General features: G+C 50.8%; 1 protein-coding gene across 3 annotated transcripts in view; it reads left to right on the top strand.

Moving 5' to 3' along the window:
* The first annotated feature begins 1,348 nt into the window (after positions 1-1,348).
* Positions 1,349-17,758, top strand: part of LOC109917725 (baculoviral IAP repeat-containing protein 1-like) — a 30,919-nt gene continuing 14,509 nt past the window's right edge. The window contains exons 1-9 of one of the 3 annotated variants that reach the window (XM_048620163.1): positions 1,349-1,949; positions 6,720-6,819; positions 7,351-7,432; positions 8,122-8,200; positions 9,629-9,757; positions 10,359-10,458; positions 12,507-12,591; positions 14,413-14,452; positions 15,448-17,532. In XM_048620163.1, coding sequence (XP_048476120.1) covers positions 1,349-1,949; positions 6,720-6,819; positions 7,351-7,432; positions 8,122-8,200; positions 9,629-9,757; positions 10,359-10,458; positions 12,507-12,591; positions 14,413-14,452; positions 15,448-17,532 — 3,301 coding nt within the window. The remainder of the gene's footprint in view (positions 1,950-6,719; positions 6,820-7,350; positions 7,433-8,121; positions 8,201-9,628; positions 9,758-10,358; positions 10,459-12,506; positions 12,592-14,412; positions 14,453-15,447; positions 17,533-17,758) is intronic. The other 2 variants (XM_048620164.1, XM_048620165.1) reach the window with 2 other exon arrangements.

The raw sequence follows: 17,758 nt of genomic DNA, 5'->3' as shown, positions 1-17,758 counted from the left end.
CCCGAAACGTCAGCCTTCCTGCTCCTCTGATGCTGTGTTCATCCAGCTCTACACCTTGTTATCTCAGATTCTCCAGCATCTGCAGTTCCTGCTATCTCTAACTCTAACCCCCTGACCGATTGGCACTCACGCCTGGCTGTTCGACCAAGATACGATGCGCGTTCCTTGGCTTCTGGTGCCAATTGTGCCCCCACCTAGAAGTGGGCTCCATACACCGCCCACCCCGTGCCCACCAGACCTCCTTTGTTTTATACTTTCTCAAACGTGGGACCTTTCTGGTGAACCTCCACTCCTCGTCTGGTTACTTGGCAGGCGGTAATATGCCTACTGTCCTTTGATGGTGGAAGGTGAGGTGAAAAACATTGAAAGACAGTAGGAAACAGAGGATGCAATCCTAAAAAAAGGGGTGCAGGAGCAGAGGGATCTGGGTGTATGTGTGCACAGATCAGAGGGACAGAGCAGCTGTTCAAATATACATACTGCCCTTGACTTTAATTAATAGGAGCATAGGGCCTAAGAGCAGAGAGGTGATGGTGAACTTGTACAAGACACGTGTTAGACCTCAGCTGGAGGGTTGTGTACCGCTCAGGGCGCCATGTTATATAGGGAAGATGTGATCACATCAGAGAGGGAGAGAGTGCAGAAGTGATTTACAAGAACTGTCCCAGGGATGAGAAACTTCAGCGATGAGGATAGATTGAAGAAGTTGGGAACAGGAACAGGAATTGCTGGAAAAGCTCAGCAGGATCTGTGGAGAGAAATCACAGTTAACCCTTGGGGTCCGGTGACCCTTCCTCAGAACTGCACCTGAAAACGTTAACTCCCCGAATTCTCTCCACAGATGCTGCCACACCCTGCTGTGCTTTTTCCAGCAATTCCTGTTTTTGTTTGTAATTCCCAGCATCTGCAGTTCTTTCGGATTTTTTTTATCTTCGAAGAAGTTAGAGACTGTTCTCCTTGGAGAGAACAGGGCTCAGAGGGAGATGTGATGGAGGCTTCCAAATACGTGGGTGGGTGTTGGATATAGGTAGGGAGAAGCTGTTCCCATGCCTAAACGGAACAAGAAGGAGAGGGGAAAGTGACGTGTGAATGAAGCGAGGATGATGTGGGAGGAGATTTTGTCACCCGGTGAGTGGTTAGGGTCTGGAATGCACTGCCTTGTGATGGGGGCAGGTTCAATTGAGGCATTGAAGAGAGGCTACCGGAAGGTTATTGGGATAGAAATGGTGTGCAGGGATGCAGGGGAAATGGAAATTAGTGCAGGGAAACACAGCCAGCGCAGTCGCGATGGGCTGTATGGCCTCATGGTGTGCCATTGCTGACATTCTGATCCGTTGATATCTAGATCATGGCAACTCAAGACCCGGCGCCCCCACCGGAGGGTGCAGCGGGGGGCACCGAGACATCTGCCACCCACCACCGACAACTGGACGCCGCTGAGCTCCAGTCCTTGATGCCTTGGCTCAACATCAACATGGCCGAACTCGTGGCGCAGATGGAGAAGGATGAAGCTGCCATTTGCCGGCAGAGGAAGAGGGGCTACAACCCTCGGATGAGGAGTGAACTGAAGAGGCTGAAGAGCTTCGAGGATATCGACCCCTTCATCAGCTGGAGTCCCGAGGAGATGGCGGGCGTGGGATTTTACTACACGGGACTGCAGACCAGTGTGCAGTGCTTCTGCTGCGGGGGCATCTTCTGCAACACGGGCATCACCAAGACGCCCCGATTGGAACATCAGCGGTTCGAGCCCGACTGCGGCTTCCTCAAGATGCTGGACGTCGGCGACATTCCCAAGTACGCCGTGCGGGTCCAACCGCCCGGGAAGGTGCCACTGGGCCGACGACAGCAGCTGATGGAGGAGGGGTGCCGGCTGGAGAGCTTCAAGGGCTGGCCTTTCTACGCGCAAACGGAGCCCGGACTGTTGGCAGGAGCTGGGTTTTTCTACACAGGTAACCACCCGCCGGGAAAATCTGCGGAATCCGAGTCGGAACATGTGGCATCGGCCATTTGAATCACTTAACCCTCTCTGGGTAGAAACATAGAAAATAACTGCAGGAGTAGGCCATTCGGCCCTTCGAGCCTTTACCACCATTCAGTATGATCGCGACTGATCATGCAATCTCAGGATCCCATTCCCACTTTTTCTCCATACCCCTTAATCCCTTTAGCCCCAAGGTCCACATCCAGCTTCCTCTTGAATGTGTCTGGCCCCAACAGCTTCCTGTGGGAGAGAATTACACAGGTTCACAACTCTCTGAGTGAGGAAATTCTTCCTCCTCTCAGTCCTGAACAGCTTACCCCTTATTCTTAGACTGTGACTCCTACTTCTGGACTTCCCCAACATTGGGAACATGCTTCCTGCATCTCGCCTGTCCAGTCCCATCTGGATTTTGTATGTTTCTATGAGACACCCCTCATTCTTCTAAATTCCAGTGAGTACAAGCCCAGTTGATCCAGTCTTTCTTCATATGTCAGTGCTGCCATCCCAGGAATCAGTCTGATAAACTTTCCTTCAACTCCTTCAATAGCAAGAATATCCTTCCTCAGACTAGGAGACCAAAACTGCACACAATTGTATGTGGGCATCACTGGCTGGGTCAACATTAAAAATTGGGGGGTGGGGGGAGAGGAGCCCAGTTAAGTGACTCCATTTTGAAATTTCAGAGAGCAGCTAAGAGTGAACCAATTGCCGTGGCTCTGAGGGTCACATGTCGGCCCAGACCGTGTAAGGAATAGCAGATTTCTCTCCCCAAAGGGCTTTGGTGAACCAGGTGGGGTTTTTAATGACAGTCCAATTCTCACCATTGTTGCTAGCCAATGTTTCAGTTCCAGATATGTTTCATTGAATTCAAATATCAGTGGAGGGATTCGCACCCAAATCATTGACTTCCTAGCCCTGGATTACGGCATACTCACATGATCACTATGTGCCTCACATGATCATATGATCACCAAATGACTGTTCTCTAACCAAATACTGCTGACAAAGCTGTTTGTCTTGCACCAATGAAGACAGTTGGCAAGAGCACCAATTCAAGTGGGAAGACAGCACTCACAAGAGGAGAGTGCTGACTGGTTGGGCATTGGGTCTCTGATTGGCTGAGGTGTTGCCATGGAGAATGATGTCCGACAGTTAAACGAAAGCAAAGAATTGTGGATGTTGGAGAAACAGAAAGTGCTGGAGAAACTCAGTGGGTCGAGCAGGCCTTTTCCGTTTTTACACTGACATTTAACTACCAGCTTTTCAGAAAAAAATTCAATCGGACAAGCTGACTTTCATTGGTCAGGGCATTCCTGGGAATTGAGCCAGGGAGATTTGCAATAGTCAGGGTCATGGTGTGACACACTTGCAATACCTCCACCAATTAGAGTCCATTTCCCAACCCATTAGCACTCTCCTCTCAAGCAGTTTAAATGTTGGATTTCCTCTTGAATTTCTATTCTTGCAAATTGTCCTGACGGGCACACACTGAAAACGTTAGAGTCGTACAGCACAGAAACAGGCCCTTCAGCCCAACTCGTCCATGCTGACCAGGTTTCCTAAATTGAACTAGTCCCACCTCCATGCATATGGCCCATATTCCTCGAAACCCCTTTCCAACCCATGTACCTGTCCCCAAAAGAAGACGCACTCTGCACATACAGTCGTAGAGTCATGGAGCTGTACAACATAGAAACAGACCCTTTGGTCCAACTCGTCCATGCCGACCGGATATCCTAAACTAATCTAGTCGCATTTGCCAGCATTTGGTCTCTATCCCTCTAGACCCTTCCTCTTCATGCACCCATCCAAATTCCTTTTAAATGTTGTAATTGTACCAGCCTCCACCACTTCCTCTAACACCACCCTCTGCGTGAAAGATTTACCCCTTAGGTCCCTTTTAAATCTTTCCCCTCTCACCTTAAATCTATGCCCTCCAGTCTTGGACTCCACTATCCTGAGGGAAAGTACCTTGGCTATTCACCTTATCCATGCCACTCATGATTTTGTAAATCTCTATAAGGTCACCCCTCAGCCTCTGACACTCCAGGGAAAATATTTCCAGTTTTTCGCTATAGCTCAAACCCTTCAATCCTAGAAACATCCTTGTACATCTATTCTGCAGCCTTTCCAGTTTAACAACATTCTTCCATAACTATATTTCCTATAATTACATAGAACATAGAACAGTACAGCACATTACAGGCCCTTTGGCCCATGATATTGTGCCGAACTTTTACCTTAAACCTAAGGTCTATCTAACCTCCACCCCTACCTTATACTATCATCCATATGCCTATCTAATTGCCGCTTAAATGCCCCTAATGAGGCCAACTCCACTATCCTCTCCGGCAGTGCATTCCACGCCCCTACCACTCTCTGAGTAAAGAACCTACCTCTGACGTCTCCCCTATATCTACCTCCACTCACTTTAAAACTATGCCCCCTCGTAATATCTACCTCCACCCTAGGAAAAAGTCTCTGGCTGTCCACTCTATCTATACCTCTGATCATTTTGTACACCTCTATCAAGTCACCTCTCATCCTTCGTCGTTCTAAAGAGAAAAGACCTAGCTCTCTCAACTTTTCCTTGTAAGACCTTCCCTGCATTCCAGGCAACATCCTGGTAAATCTCCTCTGCACCTTTTCCAACGCTTCCACATCTTTCCTGGGAACAAGTGATGTTTCCGATCCTATAGCACTAAAGGTTACCCTCCAGTGGGGAATAATCATCCACCTACAGAGAGTGGTTTTGAGGATGTGTTAACAGCCATGTTATCATTGTATTCAGTGATTATCAGACAGTGAATTTTGGTTTTCCCTGTGTCTCTGGCAAGGGTGGGAATTGCCTTTTATCACTTTAACAGATCCCAGCTTCCTTTTAGGATCATAGAATCCCTACAGTCTGGAAGCAGGCCATTCAACCCCTCAAGTCCACACTGACCCTCTGAAGAGCATCTCACCAGACCCACCCTATCTCTGTAACCCTGCATTTCCCATGGCTAACCCACTTAGCTTACACATCCCTGCACACTATGGGACAACTTAGTATGGCCAATCCATCTAATCTGTACATCTTTGGACTGTGGGAGGACATTGAAGCACCCAGAAGCAGACACAGGGAGAATGTGCCAACTCCACACAGACAGTCGCCTGAGGTCAGATTTGAACCTGGATCCCTGGTGCTGTGAGGTAGCGGTGCTAACCACTGAGCCACCAGACTGCCCCCAATCTTGTTTCCAATCCATTAACTAATGAAAGGGATACAGATTTGTACTGGGTTATGTTAGGCCGAATGGCCTGTAACATCAATGCTGGTGTTTATACATCATTTGTCCATCCTTTCCCGTCTCACCTGAAATAATTGCACAGATGCTGGTACTCTGTCACCATTATTACTAATGCACAGTACACTGGCTGTGGCCAGACTGCTCGGAGTTATTCGCTTGGACTGAGGAGTTTCTAATCTCTTAGTTAATTTGGTCAGGTCAGCCAGGATCTTCCTGATAGGCTGAGGTTAACAACCCCAATCAAGGATCTCATAGTCAACACGGTCAACCTGGTTCCAATCACTACATCACCCTATCGGTGTAAACCTCTATTTCTGTCCTGGTCGTATGTGTCCACCTCCCCTTGAGATACCGTTAACCTCCAGCACTCCTGGTGAGCCCAGGTCTTGCTTCCTCTGTGGAAACCTTTCATCGTTTGAATGATCTCTCTTCCTACCACCAGCCCTCATTTTCTAAGGGGAATGTGGCATAACCTGTCTCTCTTTCTCTGTCGGGTGTATTCTCGTTCTGGTGTCTGATTGTAAATCTGTTTCTTCACTGTCTTATAGAGTCATATGGCACGGAAACAGACTCTTCGGTTCAAGTAGTCCATGCCGACCATAATCCCAAACTAAAGTAGTCCCACCTGCTTGCGCTTGACCCATTTCCCTCCAAACATTTCTTATTCATGTACTTATCGAAATGTTGCTGAACTGTTGTAACTGTACCCACATCCGCCACTTCCTCGGGAAGTTCATTCCACACAAGTTTCATTCCACATTTCACACAGCCTTTGTGACATATGCAAAGGATCAGAATTATGGAAGACACTGTTATTGCACAGTTGGGTAACGCTGTGGAGAACTGCAATCCTCAGCCAGGACTTGTATCCAGAGGAGCAGAATGAATATGCTGTAAGTATAGCTATTGCTTGTGAGTCATTCATCAGCTTAAATGTCAAACAAAAAGCCAAGATGCCCCATTTCAGATTTTAAAAACTTCATCTCCCGTCACAGATTACTTTCTTGAGTCTACAGTAAGGAGTTTAAATCTGCCACCATCTTCTGAAAGTGTGATTAGACTGAAGGCCCCTTCTCCCTGTCCACCAAGAATGTAAAAAGCCTGAAATCAGTAAATAAGTTCTCCAGTCCTGGCCAACATTTATGATGAGATCAATAACACAGAAGGGCTTAACTGATCTTTCGCTCAACGTTACTCTACCTTGAGATTTCTCCAATGAGTTCCAACAGTGCCCGCCAATGGAGAAGTGGGGCTAGCTGTGTAATTTGTAGTGGGAGATTTCAGAGGAGCTGGGAGAGGGGTTGGGTTTGTCCACTGAGACCCTCAAGAATTTGGGAGAGATCAGGGAAGATTCGAGGAGACAGTCTTAGAGAGCCAGAGTGAGGGGACTGCACGATATCGATTCCAAGCACCCAGCTGTGGTGGTTCCCCATGTTCTCGTCCAACAGGTATCAAGGACCAAGTGCAGTGCTTTTCCTGTGATGGCAGCCTAGCCAACTGGGAGGAAGGGGACGACCCGTGGCAGGAGCACATCAAATGGTTCCCACAGTAAGTGGACCCTTTCTTTTCCTTTCCTCTCCGAGCCTCCGCGTTTTGCCAGAGGTGCTATCCCAATGAAGAGCAGAGCCTGGGCCTCTCAGCCCACAGAGAAAGGCGGAGTTCTTTCAAACTGCACATAGACACAGCAGAGACTGGCCCTGGTTTTGGTGAATGTCACGTCAACAACTTCATGCACTGCCAGACATGGGAATGTGAGCATTACATGTGTTCCCTGTATATGGGAACATGAGTATCGTGTGTGTTCCCTGGGCATGGGCGTATCAGTGTTGCGCGTGTTCCCTGGGCACGGGAATGTCAGCATTGCGTGTGTTCCCCAGACACGGGAAAGCGAGCGTTGCATATGTCCACTGGACAAGGGAGTGCAAGCATTCTGTATGTTCCCTGGACATGGGAGATCGAGCATTGTCTATGTCTGTCCCCTTTCAGACTGAAGACGATGGGGTGAAATCCCAGCTCAGGGACTGATGTGTAATTGCACAGCCTGCTCCCTCAGTCCGATGGCTCTGTTGTCTTTCCAAGGTGCGAGTACCTTCAAGGACAGAAATCCGAGGAGGAGAGGGACCGGTACTGCCGGAGCTATGTTGGATTTCATGGAGTCACGGTAAGCATTTCATCAAAGCACAGATGAGGCCTATCAGCCCAATGGTGCGAGCGCTGGATAGATAAATCCTGGGAGCTGGTCCTCGGGACTGGATGCTCCAATCTGTTTGGGATGGGACCCACAAGGAGAGAGAACTGTCGATCTCCAGGCAGATGAGGCAACAGTGTTGGGCCATACATGAAGCATATTTCACTCCTAGAGTCTGACACGTGCTTTGACATGCGTGTAGCATGATGGGAGAGGCTGTGCCACACATGCACACGCGTGCGGCTGACTGGAAATTTCTCCCGCGCTCCCCACTGGTGTGCACCAGATGGAGTCACAGGCTGGTGCCCTCCAACCGTTTGGGTATACCACAGGCACTCCTTCATCGGGCGTGATGTGAGACTCCATCCCAGAGACCCCAGCTCAGAGGCGGGGACACTACCCACAGTGGCTGCAAAGGGCTGGGGTTTGGGGAGGCCATTCGGAGGAGTCCATCAATGCTGTCCCAGCCAGCAATCCCCAATTCCTGTGAAGAAATTCCACCTCCTCCGCTGAACCCGTTAGACATCCCAGTGGGCCGTACTCCCGCAGGAGCTAATCCGGGCAAAGATGCGGCGGATAAAGGGGGAAATGCAGGGCGTGTTCAAGCGTGAGGGGCGCCCCTTCTCTCGGATTTCCAAGGCCATTCCTTGTGTTTCCCGCAGGCCGCAGACTTTCTGAGCCCCCCAACCTCGGAGGACCTTTGCCCATCGCCATCATCTCGAGGTGAGGGACCTGAATCGCGTGAGTTGGCTTCAATTCCTTTGGGGTTTGGGGCAAGGGTGGAGTATAGTTGTTGGTTAGGGGGTTCACTCAGCCTCTGCAATCCAGAGGAGGGGGTGCCCTCTTTTTAAGAGTTGGGGGAAGCTGGCAGCGAAGGGGGCACTTGAGGGGGTTGTGAGTCTGGATGCAAGTTGCCCATTCTACGCTAACTACCCTTGTTACCCTCATGGAATCATGCAGTGCAGAAGAGACCCTTCAGCGCATCGAGTCTGTACCACTGAAAGTACGTTCTGACCTACACTGGTCCCACTTTTTCGCTCCTGCCTTGAATGTGATGACAGTTCAAGCGCTCATCAAAGTATTTTGGTTTGAAAGTTTGAAAGCTTCCCACCTCAACTACCTCCCTTCCCTGGGGCATTCAAGAGCCCCTCCCCCATTACCCTTTGGGTGAGGGACCTGCTTCTCAAACTCCCTTCTGCGTGTCCCCTTAAAATTATGTGTTATCACAGTTCTCACATGACATTGCTAGGGCAGCATTTATTGCCCAGAGTCAACCACATTGGTGTAGGCAAGACCAGGTAAGGGTCATCATCATCAGCAAATCCCTACAGTGTGGAAACAGGCCCTTCGGCCCAACAAGTCCACACTTACCCTCAAGGCATGCCACCCAGACCCATCCCCGTATAGCCCACCTAATCTACACTATGGGCAATTTAGCATGGCCAATCCTCCTAGCCTGCACATCTTTGGACTGAGTGAGGAAACCAGAGCACCCAATGGAAACCCACGCAGATACGGGGAATGTACAAACTCCACACAGACAGTTGCCCAAGGCTGGAATTGAACCCGGCTCCCTGGCTCCATGAGGCAGCAGTGCTAACCACTGAGCCAACATGCCACCCTAAGGGGTCCTTCCTTAGTGAGCCAGATGCAATTTTCCTGACAATCAACAATAGTTTTGTGGTTGTTAGCTTCTTAAATTCCAGTTCTTGTTTAAAAATTGGATTCAAACCCCACCGAATCCCATGGCAGCATTTGAACCTGGGTGCCCAGAACATTATCTGGGTCTCTGGATTAGCAGTCCAGAGGTAGTACCACTAGGCCATCACCTCCCCCTGTCTGAAGCTGAATGCTCCTATTCTGAATCTGTTCCATCTTTGTGGTCACTTCATCTCAGAGTAACAACAGCCGAACTCTCTGCAGGTCCCATAAACAGGTCACTAAGATACAGAATTACATTTTCCCGTCCGTTCCTCTGTGTTAACGTCTCTACGATTTCTGTCAGACTCCCATCACCAGCTCAGGAATAGCTGATTCTGAGATGCATTCTTGACACATGGTAGCACTGTCACTGAGTCCATCATCTGAAGGCCCAAGTATGGACATGGTGGTCTCAGTCCAGACGTTTCTTAGCTGTTAACAGTTTTCCTGTCTTCGCCATGTGACTAGAGCCGGACCTGGGCTGGGGTCAGAATATTTTCGTGGCTGAGAAGACCCGACTGGAGTCATTCTACACCTGGCCACCAGGGTGCAGCACCAGCCCGGCTGAGCTGGCGGGAGCTGGATTTTTCTACCAAGGTCAGTTGGTCTGAGCTGGTCGGTGAGAGCGGGTGTCCTCGTTGCAGTTTAGAGACACAAAAGGTGGGGGTGGGGAGGGTGGAGAAAGGGTTGCATTTCTGTTGCGCTTTCCACAAACCCCGGGTCTCCCCGAGGCACCGCGCAACTGGTCAGTGACCCTCATAGGCCTGGAGTGGGGGCGCATGGCAAGATCCCACGAGCAGCTGTGTGAGCACGGCTCTTGCCGTGGGATAAATGTCAGCCTGAGGTGGCCTGGTTTGGGCAGAAGGAGACCTCACCTCCTAGCCCACCACCGCCCCCATGCCCCCACCAGCTCTGCCACCCCAGGGGACAACAACTGAATGGCAGGCGGTTCCTCCTCCCAGTATTCCCAAGTCTCTCCTCCGTCTCCGACAGATCCGTGCGGTGAGTGGTCAGCTTCCTGATCTTGGCCGAAATTCCCCATTGTGGCGCTGCCCACTCTGTACCCATCTTAGCCCCAAGGACGGGCTGGCACGGGGAGGGGTGGGCGAAACGGTATGTCCCTTGCACAGTGGACACTTGTGTCGTTTATGCAGGGAACAGGGTACCATCTCAGCGCTCTCTCTCTATACGTCTCCAGGTCTGGGTGACTGCGTTCAGTGTTTCTGCTGTGGAGTTCAATTATCAGGATGGGAGGAAGAAGATAACGCTTGGACAGAGCACCGGAGACACTCATCAGAGTAAGGAGAAACATGAGGCTGCGCTTGTTCATGCCACCACCAGGGAGAGCTCTTCACCCACACATGCACACGGAGACAGTCCCAGCTTTCAGACAGAGCAATCCTTTACTCGGCTATTAACACCCACTCCGGAACCAATGTTTTTCCTTATGGAGATGCAATTAGGTTGGGGCGGGAGGTTTTCCCACAATGATGAGCCAAATTAAACTAAATTTAAGATGCAAATTGAAAGCTGGAGTTGCTATGTCGATTGGTACAGAGTTAGTGCTGCCCAGAATGTTCTGTTTATTGTTCCCTCTTTAGAACTGAGGTGCTTATTGCAGAAACTGTGTCATATTAGTTTTGAACAGGGCTTTTTAAGGATGTAAAAGAGTCTTCAAGTAAAAGAGCCCTACAGCTCAGAACAGATCCTTCAGTCCAACCAGTCCACGCTGACCATAACCTCAAACTAAACTAGTCTCACCTGCCTGCTCCTGGCCCCAATCCCTCCAAACCTTTCCTGTTCATGTGCTTATCCAAATGTCTTTTAGGCATTCTAACTGTACCTACATCCACCACTTCCTCTAGAAGTTCATTCCACACACAAACCACCGTCAGTGTAAAAAAATTGCCCCTCTTTGCCCTTGTCTTTTTAAAATCTCTCTCCTCTCACTTTAAAAAATATGCCCCAGGTCTTGAAATACCCCATCCTAGGGAAAAGACAGCTAACATTAACCTTATCTGCACCACTCATGATTTTATAAATCTGTACAAGGTCACCCCTCAACCTCCTATGCTCCAGTGAAAAAATGTCCCAGCCTATTCAGCCCCTCCTTATAACTCAAACCTTCCATACCCCGCAACATCCTGGTAAATCTCTTCTGAACCCTGTCCAGCAGAACAATATCCTTCCTATAACAGGGTGACCAGAACTGGACACAGTACTCCAGAAGAGGCCTCACCAAAGTCCTGTACAACCTCAAAATGACTTCCCAACTCCTATACGCAAACGTTTGAGCAGTGATCAAAAATCAGTGGACCCACTGCATTTATCACCAATATTTAGCTCTTACATATCTGTTCAAATGAGTATGTACTTAGTTAGCTGGGTGTAGAAGATGCAAAGGCACACTATGGCTAGGGGGTCATTCCTGGCAAGGTATTGTTACTGAGTTCATAATCCAGCTTTGTTAGACTCAAAACATTCACTGTGTTTCTCTCATCACAGATGCTGCGAGACCTTGTTGAGTTCCTGCAGTAATTTCTCTCAATGTTTCAGATTTCTGAGTTTTTATTCATAATAAACACCTGGGATGTGTTGAAGATGTGGGTTCAAATCCCAACACTGCAGATGTTGAGAATTTGATTTCAGTGAAACCGGAGTTTAAAAGTTAGTTCACCTGTGATCTTTGACAGAGTCTTGAGCATGGAAACGAACTCTTCGACCCAACTTGTCCATGCTGACCAGGTTTCCCAAACTGAACTACTTCCATTTGCCTGCATTTGGCCCATATCCCTCCAAACCTTTCCTATTCATGTACCTGTCCGAATGTCTTTCCAACGTTGTGACTGTACCTTTGTTGTAAAAACACCACCTGGTTCAGTATTGCTCCTTAGGGAGGGAGATCTGCCGTCCTTACTGGGTCTGGGCCTACACATGACTCCAGACCCCACAGCCAATTTTGTTGCCTCTGGTCAATTGCGGAGGGCAATGGCCACATCTCACCTGTTATTTTATTAAAGATCCCCTGAGGGGATTTGACGAGGGCTGGGGCTGGGAGGATGTTCACCTCCATGGGGGTAATCTAAAATGGGAGATGGGGGGTAGAGTTTCAGAGGAAGGGGGCCCTGCCTTGAAGGTGGAGATAAGGAGGAATTTCTTCTCTCAGAGGGCGGTCACTGTTTGGAATTCTCTTCCTCAGTCACCAGTGCAGGATGGGTAACCAAATGTACCCAAGGCCTGAGATTCTGATCCACAAGAGTTTTATACAAAGAACAGGTTATACCTGTCAATTCGTTGAGGAACACAAGAACATCCAGCTCAAACTGACTCTGATTTTGCATTCCAGGTGCCCGTACCTTCTGGCGAGAGACAAGGCGGCTGGCGGAGATGCGGGAGGAGAGCAGATCCTGGAATCATCCCTCAGCATGCCGGTAATGTGGAACTGTCTGTTTGCCTCCAACAGGAGTAGCATATTTCAGGGGCTTATTGGCAGCTGGATGCTGACAGCTTTCTGCATTGTGCTTCCCCGCGTCGTGCCCTTTGACCCTGACGAGAGCCGCTAAGGGGCAGTGTGCGTGGCTCTGACCTTGATCGACCTTTGCCAAGTTTGCTGCTGCCACAGTTGGCAAGGATGACATATTTTGGCCATTGGTTGGGGGCCAGTGTTGTTGGCGAGACTGACTGGGCCAATGAGACAGGGCATTCGGACTCCCCCATGTTGCTGACCTACTCAAGAGGGCCATCAATTTGATTCCATATTGGGAGGGAACCCCACAAACCCCCCTCTTCACCAGCCCCCACTGTCACAGTGTGTCAGCTCTGGTTGAAGTGTTGAGAATGAGTCTTGAACTCGTGGCATGGTAGCTCAGTGGTTAGCTTTGCTGCATTACAGTGCCAGGGACCCATGTTCGATTACCCCCTCAGGCTACAGTCTGTCTGTGTGGAGTTTGCACATCCTCCCGTGTCTGTGTTGGTTTCCCCCAGGTGCTGCGGTTTCCTCCCACGCTCCAAACACGTGCAGGTCAGGGTGGATTGGCTATGCTAAATGGTCCCATAGGGTCCAGGGATGTGCAGGTTAGAGTGGATTGGCCGTGCTAAATTGTCCTACAGTGCCCAGGGATGTGCAGGTTAGGGTGGATTGGCCGTGCTAAATTGTCCCATAGTGCCCAGGGATGCGCAGGTTAGGGTGGATTGGCCGTGCTAAATTGTCCCATAGTGCCCAGGGATGTGCGGTTTAGGGTGGATTGGCCGTGCTAAATTGTCCCATAGTGCCCAGGGAGGTGCAGGCTAGCCATGGCAAATGCAGGGATAGGGTAGGGGTGTAGGTCTGGGTGGGATGTTTTTCAGAGGGCTGGTGTGGACTTGACGGGCTGAATGGCCTGCTCCCACATTTTAGGGATTCTGTGTCCAAGCACCTGATTCCCCTAGTGCCAGTGATAGCCCAGGTACGATTCCTGAAAACCAGATTCAGGAATCAGTTTGGGGTTTGAGCTGCTGTTACACACCCAAAATACTGAGGGGGGCCAGAGCAGAGAGTGCTGGATTAGGGAGGTAAAATATGCTTAACATTCTTATCCTGATACATGCGGAGAGGGCAGCAGCTAGGACTGTAGATAATTTCTCATTGACTGGTCCAGGTATAACACATCTCAGGAGCAGATGGGCCTTGAACCCAGGCCTCCTGGCTCAGAGGTAGGGACAAAACCACTGTGTCACAAAGCCCTCAGTTCACTCTATATTCGCTGGAGTTTAGAATAATGAGGGAGTTTCTCATAGAGACGGAACAGGATGAGACAGGGGAAAGGCAGGGAGGATGGTCCCACTGACCAGGGTGTCCACAACCAGGTGGTCGCAGATGTAAAGGAGATGAATTAGGACTGAGATGAGGAGAAACGTATTCACCCAGACAGGGCCTGTGGAATTCACTGCCACAGAGAGTGAGCAAGGCCAAAACACGTTTTCAACAAGGAGTTGGATATCGTTCTCAGGGCTAAAGGGATCAAAGGGTCTGGGGGACAAAGCGAGAACAGGTTGGATGATCCATCCATGATGGTATTGAATGGCGGACCAGGCTTGAGGGGCTGAATGGCCTACGTCAGTTGCCGCTTTCTATATCTTTATGCTCCCAAGTCTGAAGTCTGTGCAGCTTGAAGGCATTTCTCATGGTGCTCCCCAGAGGACCTTAGCTTGTTGGTACAATCGGGTCAGGATTCCTGGAGCTCAGCATGATGAGGATCTTCTTTCTTGAATAGGATGAGGAAGCCAGGGAGAAGGACGATCCCATCACTGGAGGTGAGTCTGTCAATTGGTCGTAGTGAATGGATCCCCAGTAGATCACCTACCGACTGTTGCTGATGTTCCCCTGAGTCTCGCTTTCAAACAGCAACGAGCTGGGTGGTGTGGTGTTTTAATGTCAGGAATGTGCTAGAGATCGAACCTCACCACAACAGATGGTGAAATTGGAAACCTCTACCTGAAAAAACAACTAAAGGTTTGGCCTTTTGAGAAAGGGAACAGCAAAGGTTCACAGCCTTGTGAAAGATAAAAATGGTTTCCTCATCTCTGTTTTAAATGGGTGCCCCCTTATGTTTAAACTGTGACCCCCCCCCCGCCTCATTCTAGTTTCTCCAACAAGAGGAGTCAACAGCTACAAGAGGGTAGTGGAGTCGGCCTCATTAGGGGCATTTAAGCGGCTATTAGCTAGGCATATGGATGATAGCATAACGTAGGGGTGTAGGTTAGATAGACCTTAGGATTAGGGTAAAAGTTCAGCACAACATCGTGGGCCAAATGGCCTGTACTGTACTGTTCTATGTTCTTTGTTCTATCCTTTCCATATCCACCTGGTCAACTCCCCTCAGGATCTGAAAAGTTTCAATTAAGTCACCTCTGCCCCTCCAAACTCTAGAGGATACAGGCTGAGCCTCTTTAGTCTTTCCTTCATAAGGCTGTCCACTCTTTTCAGGTGGTAAACCTTCTCTGAACCACTTCCAATGTAATAACGTCCTTCCCTGAGTACAGGGGACTAGTCCAGTACACAGTACACCAGCTGTGGTCTCAGCAGTGCTATATAAAACTGAGGCATCGCCTCCCTAACCTCTTCCGTGCAATCGTGCTCCTAATAAAACATAGAATTCTACGAGTTCTCCTGATAGCATGCAGGGACAACAAGCAAACCTTCGGAAATTCCTGCACAGATCCCTCGGCTTTTATCGCTGGGCGTGTCACGTATTCACCTGCTGCAATGCTTTATCTCCAACAAGGTTTGACTGTTTTTATTTTTACAGGGAGCCTGTCTAGCAAGGAGGACTGGGCTGAGACTGTCAGGAGGATGAGGAAACGTTTGCAGAAGCTGTACCGCTCATCCGAGTTCAACGCCGTCTCCTTCAATGGCTGTGTTTCCGTCGACCTGGGCACGTGCTACGCGGAGCCGCGCCTGGTGCTGAAGGACCTCAGGGACAGGGAGGTGCGCCGGCTGGCTTTCCCCGAGCTGCTGCGTGACCTCTGCCGGGTGACCCTGCTGGAGGGCGAGGCGGGCATGGGCAAGTCGGCCCTGCTCAGGAAGGTGGCCATTCTCTGGGCGTCCGATCGCTGTCCCCTGCTGGCCCGCTTTGTGCTGGTGCTGCACGTGTCGCTGACACAGGGCGGCTGGGGCTGGAAGGCGGGCACCGTGTGGAGGGAGCCCTCCCTCGACGAGCTGGTTTCCCGGCTGGGCGACCGCCTCCTGGTCTTGCTGGACGGCTACGGAGAGGCTGAGCCCCTGCCGGTTGAGGACGAGCTGGTCCGCGCCAACCACCGAGGCAATGCCGCTGTACTGGTGGGCCTCAGGACCGACAGGGCCGCCGCCGTCCGCCAGTTCGCCGACGCCGTGGTCTCCATCGCCGAGTTCCCGCTCTACAGCTCCATACGACTTTTGAAGACGAAGTTCACCCACGACAGGCCGCGACTGTGCGAGTTTGTCTACAATGTCGGCAGGTCCAAGACGCTGAGGGCGGCCCTGAAGACCCCGCTGTTCACCCTGGCCCTCTGCCAGCACTGGGTGAGGGAGCCACTGGATAGCGGCCTGAGCTGTGTCTCCCTGTTCCGCGCTTTCCTGGCCTACGCCGTGCGGCCGGAGAGCCGGGGGGAGCGAGCAAGGCGAGCTCTGGAGGCCTGCGGGAGCCTGGCGCTGACCGGGTTCCTCGTCTCCCGCTACGAGTTCTCCGACGAGGATCTCCTCCGGGCCGGGGTGGACGCAGAGGGCGCCCTGGGTCTCGGCCTGCTAAGTAAGTTCACCGCTCAGCGCCTGACTCCCGTCTTCAGGTTCCCCCACGTCTCCTTCCAGGAGTATCTGGCGGGCATGCGGCTAGGTGGCCTCCTGGGTTCAGAGCTCGCCGCTGAGCGGGAGGAGGGGTCCTCCTCCCTGGGCCGGGTCCGCACCTTCTTGGAGGTCTTCACGCGCTACCACTACCTCCTGGTCTACGCAGCGTCGTGGTCCAACAAGGCAGCGTCGCTCATCGTCACCCACCTTTTCGACATGACCCAGAGGCCTACGTCCTTTGACTGCTGGGCCGACGCTAGCCCTGCCCTGGTGCACCATCCTGATTTAGTGTCGTACCGGGATCTCTTCATCCAGGGCTCCCAGATAATGGACCCCGAGCAGATGTCACATCTGACCACCAAGCTCGTGCTGGATTTTGTCTTGTCACTGACTAACGCAGAGACCAAATCCTCCATCGCCTCTGTCGTTCTGAATTTCCTGACCGGGAAACATTTGCAATTTCGTGTCTCTGAGCTTCACCAGAGGAAAATACTCACCTTTCTAAAGGTGTACCCCGAAACATTGACCGTCCTCAGCCACCTCAAGATCTCAATAACTGGGAAAAAGAAATCGGCCACGATGAGTTATTCCGAAATGGCGGAATGCATGAGCAATCTGGGCATCCCAAAGGTGGAAGAGGATTACGTGCCTGCGTTCCAGTCACTGGAACAAATGTTCCTGACCAACCAGGCAAAGCAAGAGGAAATAAGCAGCTTCTCTGCTCTCACCAGCCACAATATCCCAGACTCTTTCATGGAGAACTTGGCTTCAATCCCCGCTCACTACAAGGTCCCAGTACTAAAACTCCACATCCATTGCTTCGACACCTTCCGGGAAGAGGATTCGGAGTGTCTGCTGAGGCTGTGCTCCCTCGCCGACCGCGTGGAGCTCACCATCTGGAACAGTCTTGGAGTTCTTGGGCAGATGGAAGCAGCCGTTTCGTCGTGCGGCGAGCGCTTAAGGGCGCTGACCCTGCGCCAGAGTGCTTTGAGCCACAGAGAGCAGGAGCTGGTCACCGCGATGAACGCCCTTGAGTCGCTGGACCTGACGTTCGCCGACGACCAAGCCCCAGGTCCTGGAGGCACCTTACCATTGATATTGCACCTTTAATTTGCCGACATGTCCCCATTGGGCTCCATGGGAGCATTCATCAAACAACACTTAACAGGCGATGTGAAAGCAGATGACCAAAAACAGGGGAGGTTTGGAACCCCCATCTTCGGATAGATGGGAAGAGTTCCAGAGGGAAATTCCAGAGCTTAAGGCCCTGAGCAGCTAAAGGCTGATTAACGATGGAG

Source organism: Rhincodon typus, chromosome 45 (genome assembly GCF_021869965.1).
Source record: "Rhincodon typus isolate 14 chromosome 45, sRhiTyp1.1, whole genome shotgun sequence".
In the NCBI taxonomy this organism is placed as follows: Eukaryota; Metazoa; Chordata; class Chondrichthyes; order Orectolobiformes; family Rhincodontidae; genus Rhincodon; species Rhincodon typus.
Note: the sequence above shows the minus strand (reverse complement) of the source record. Positions and strands in the feature narration are given on the sequence as shown.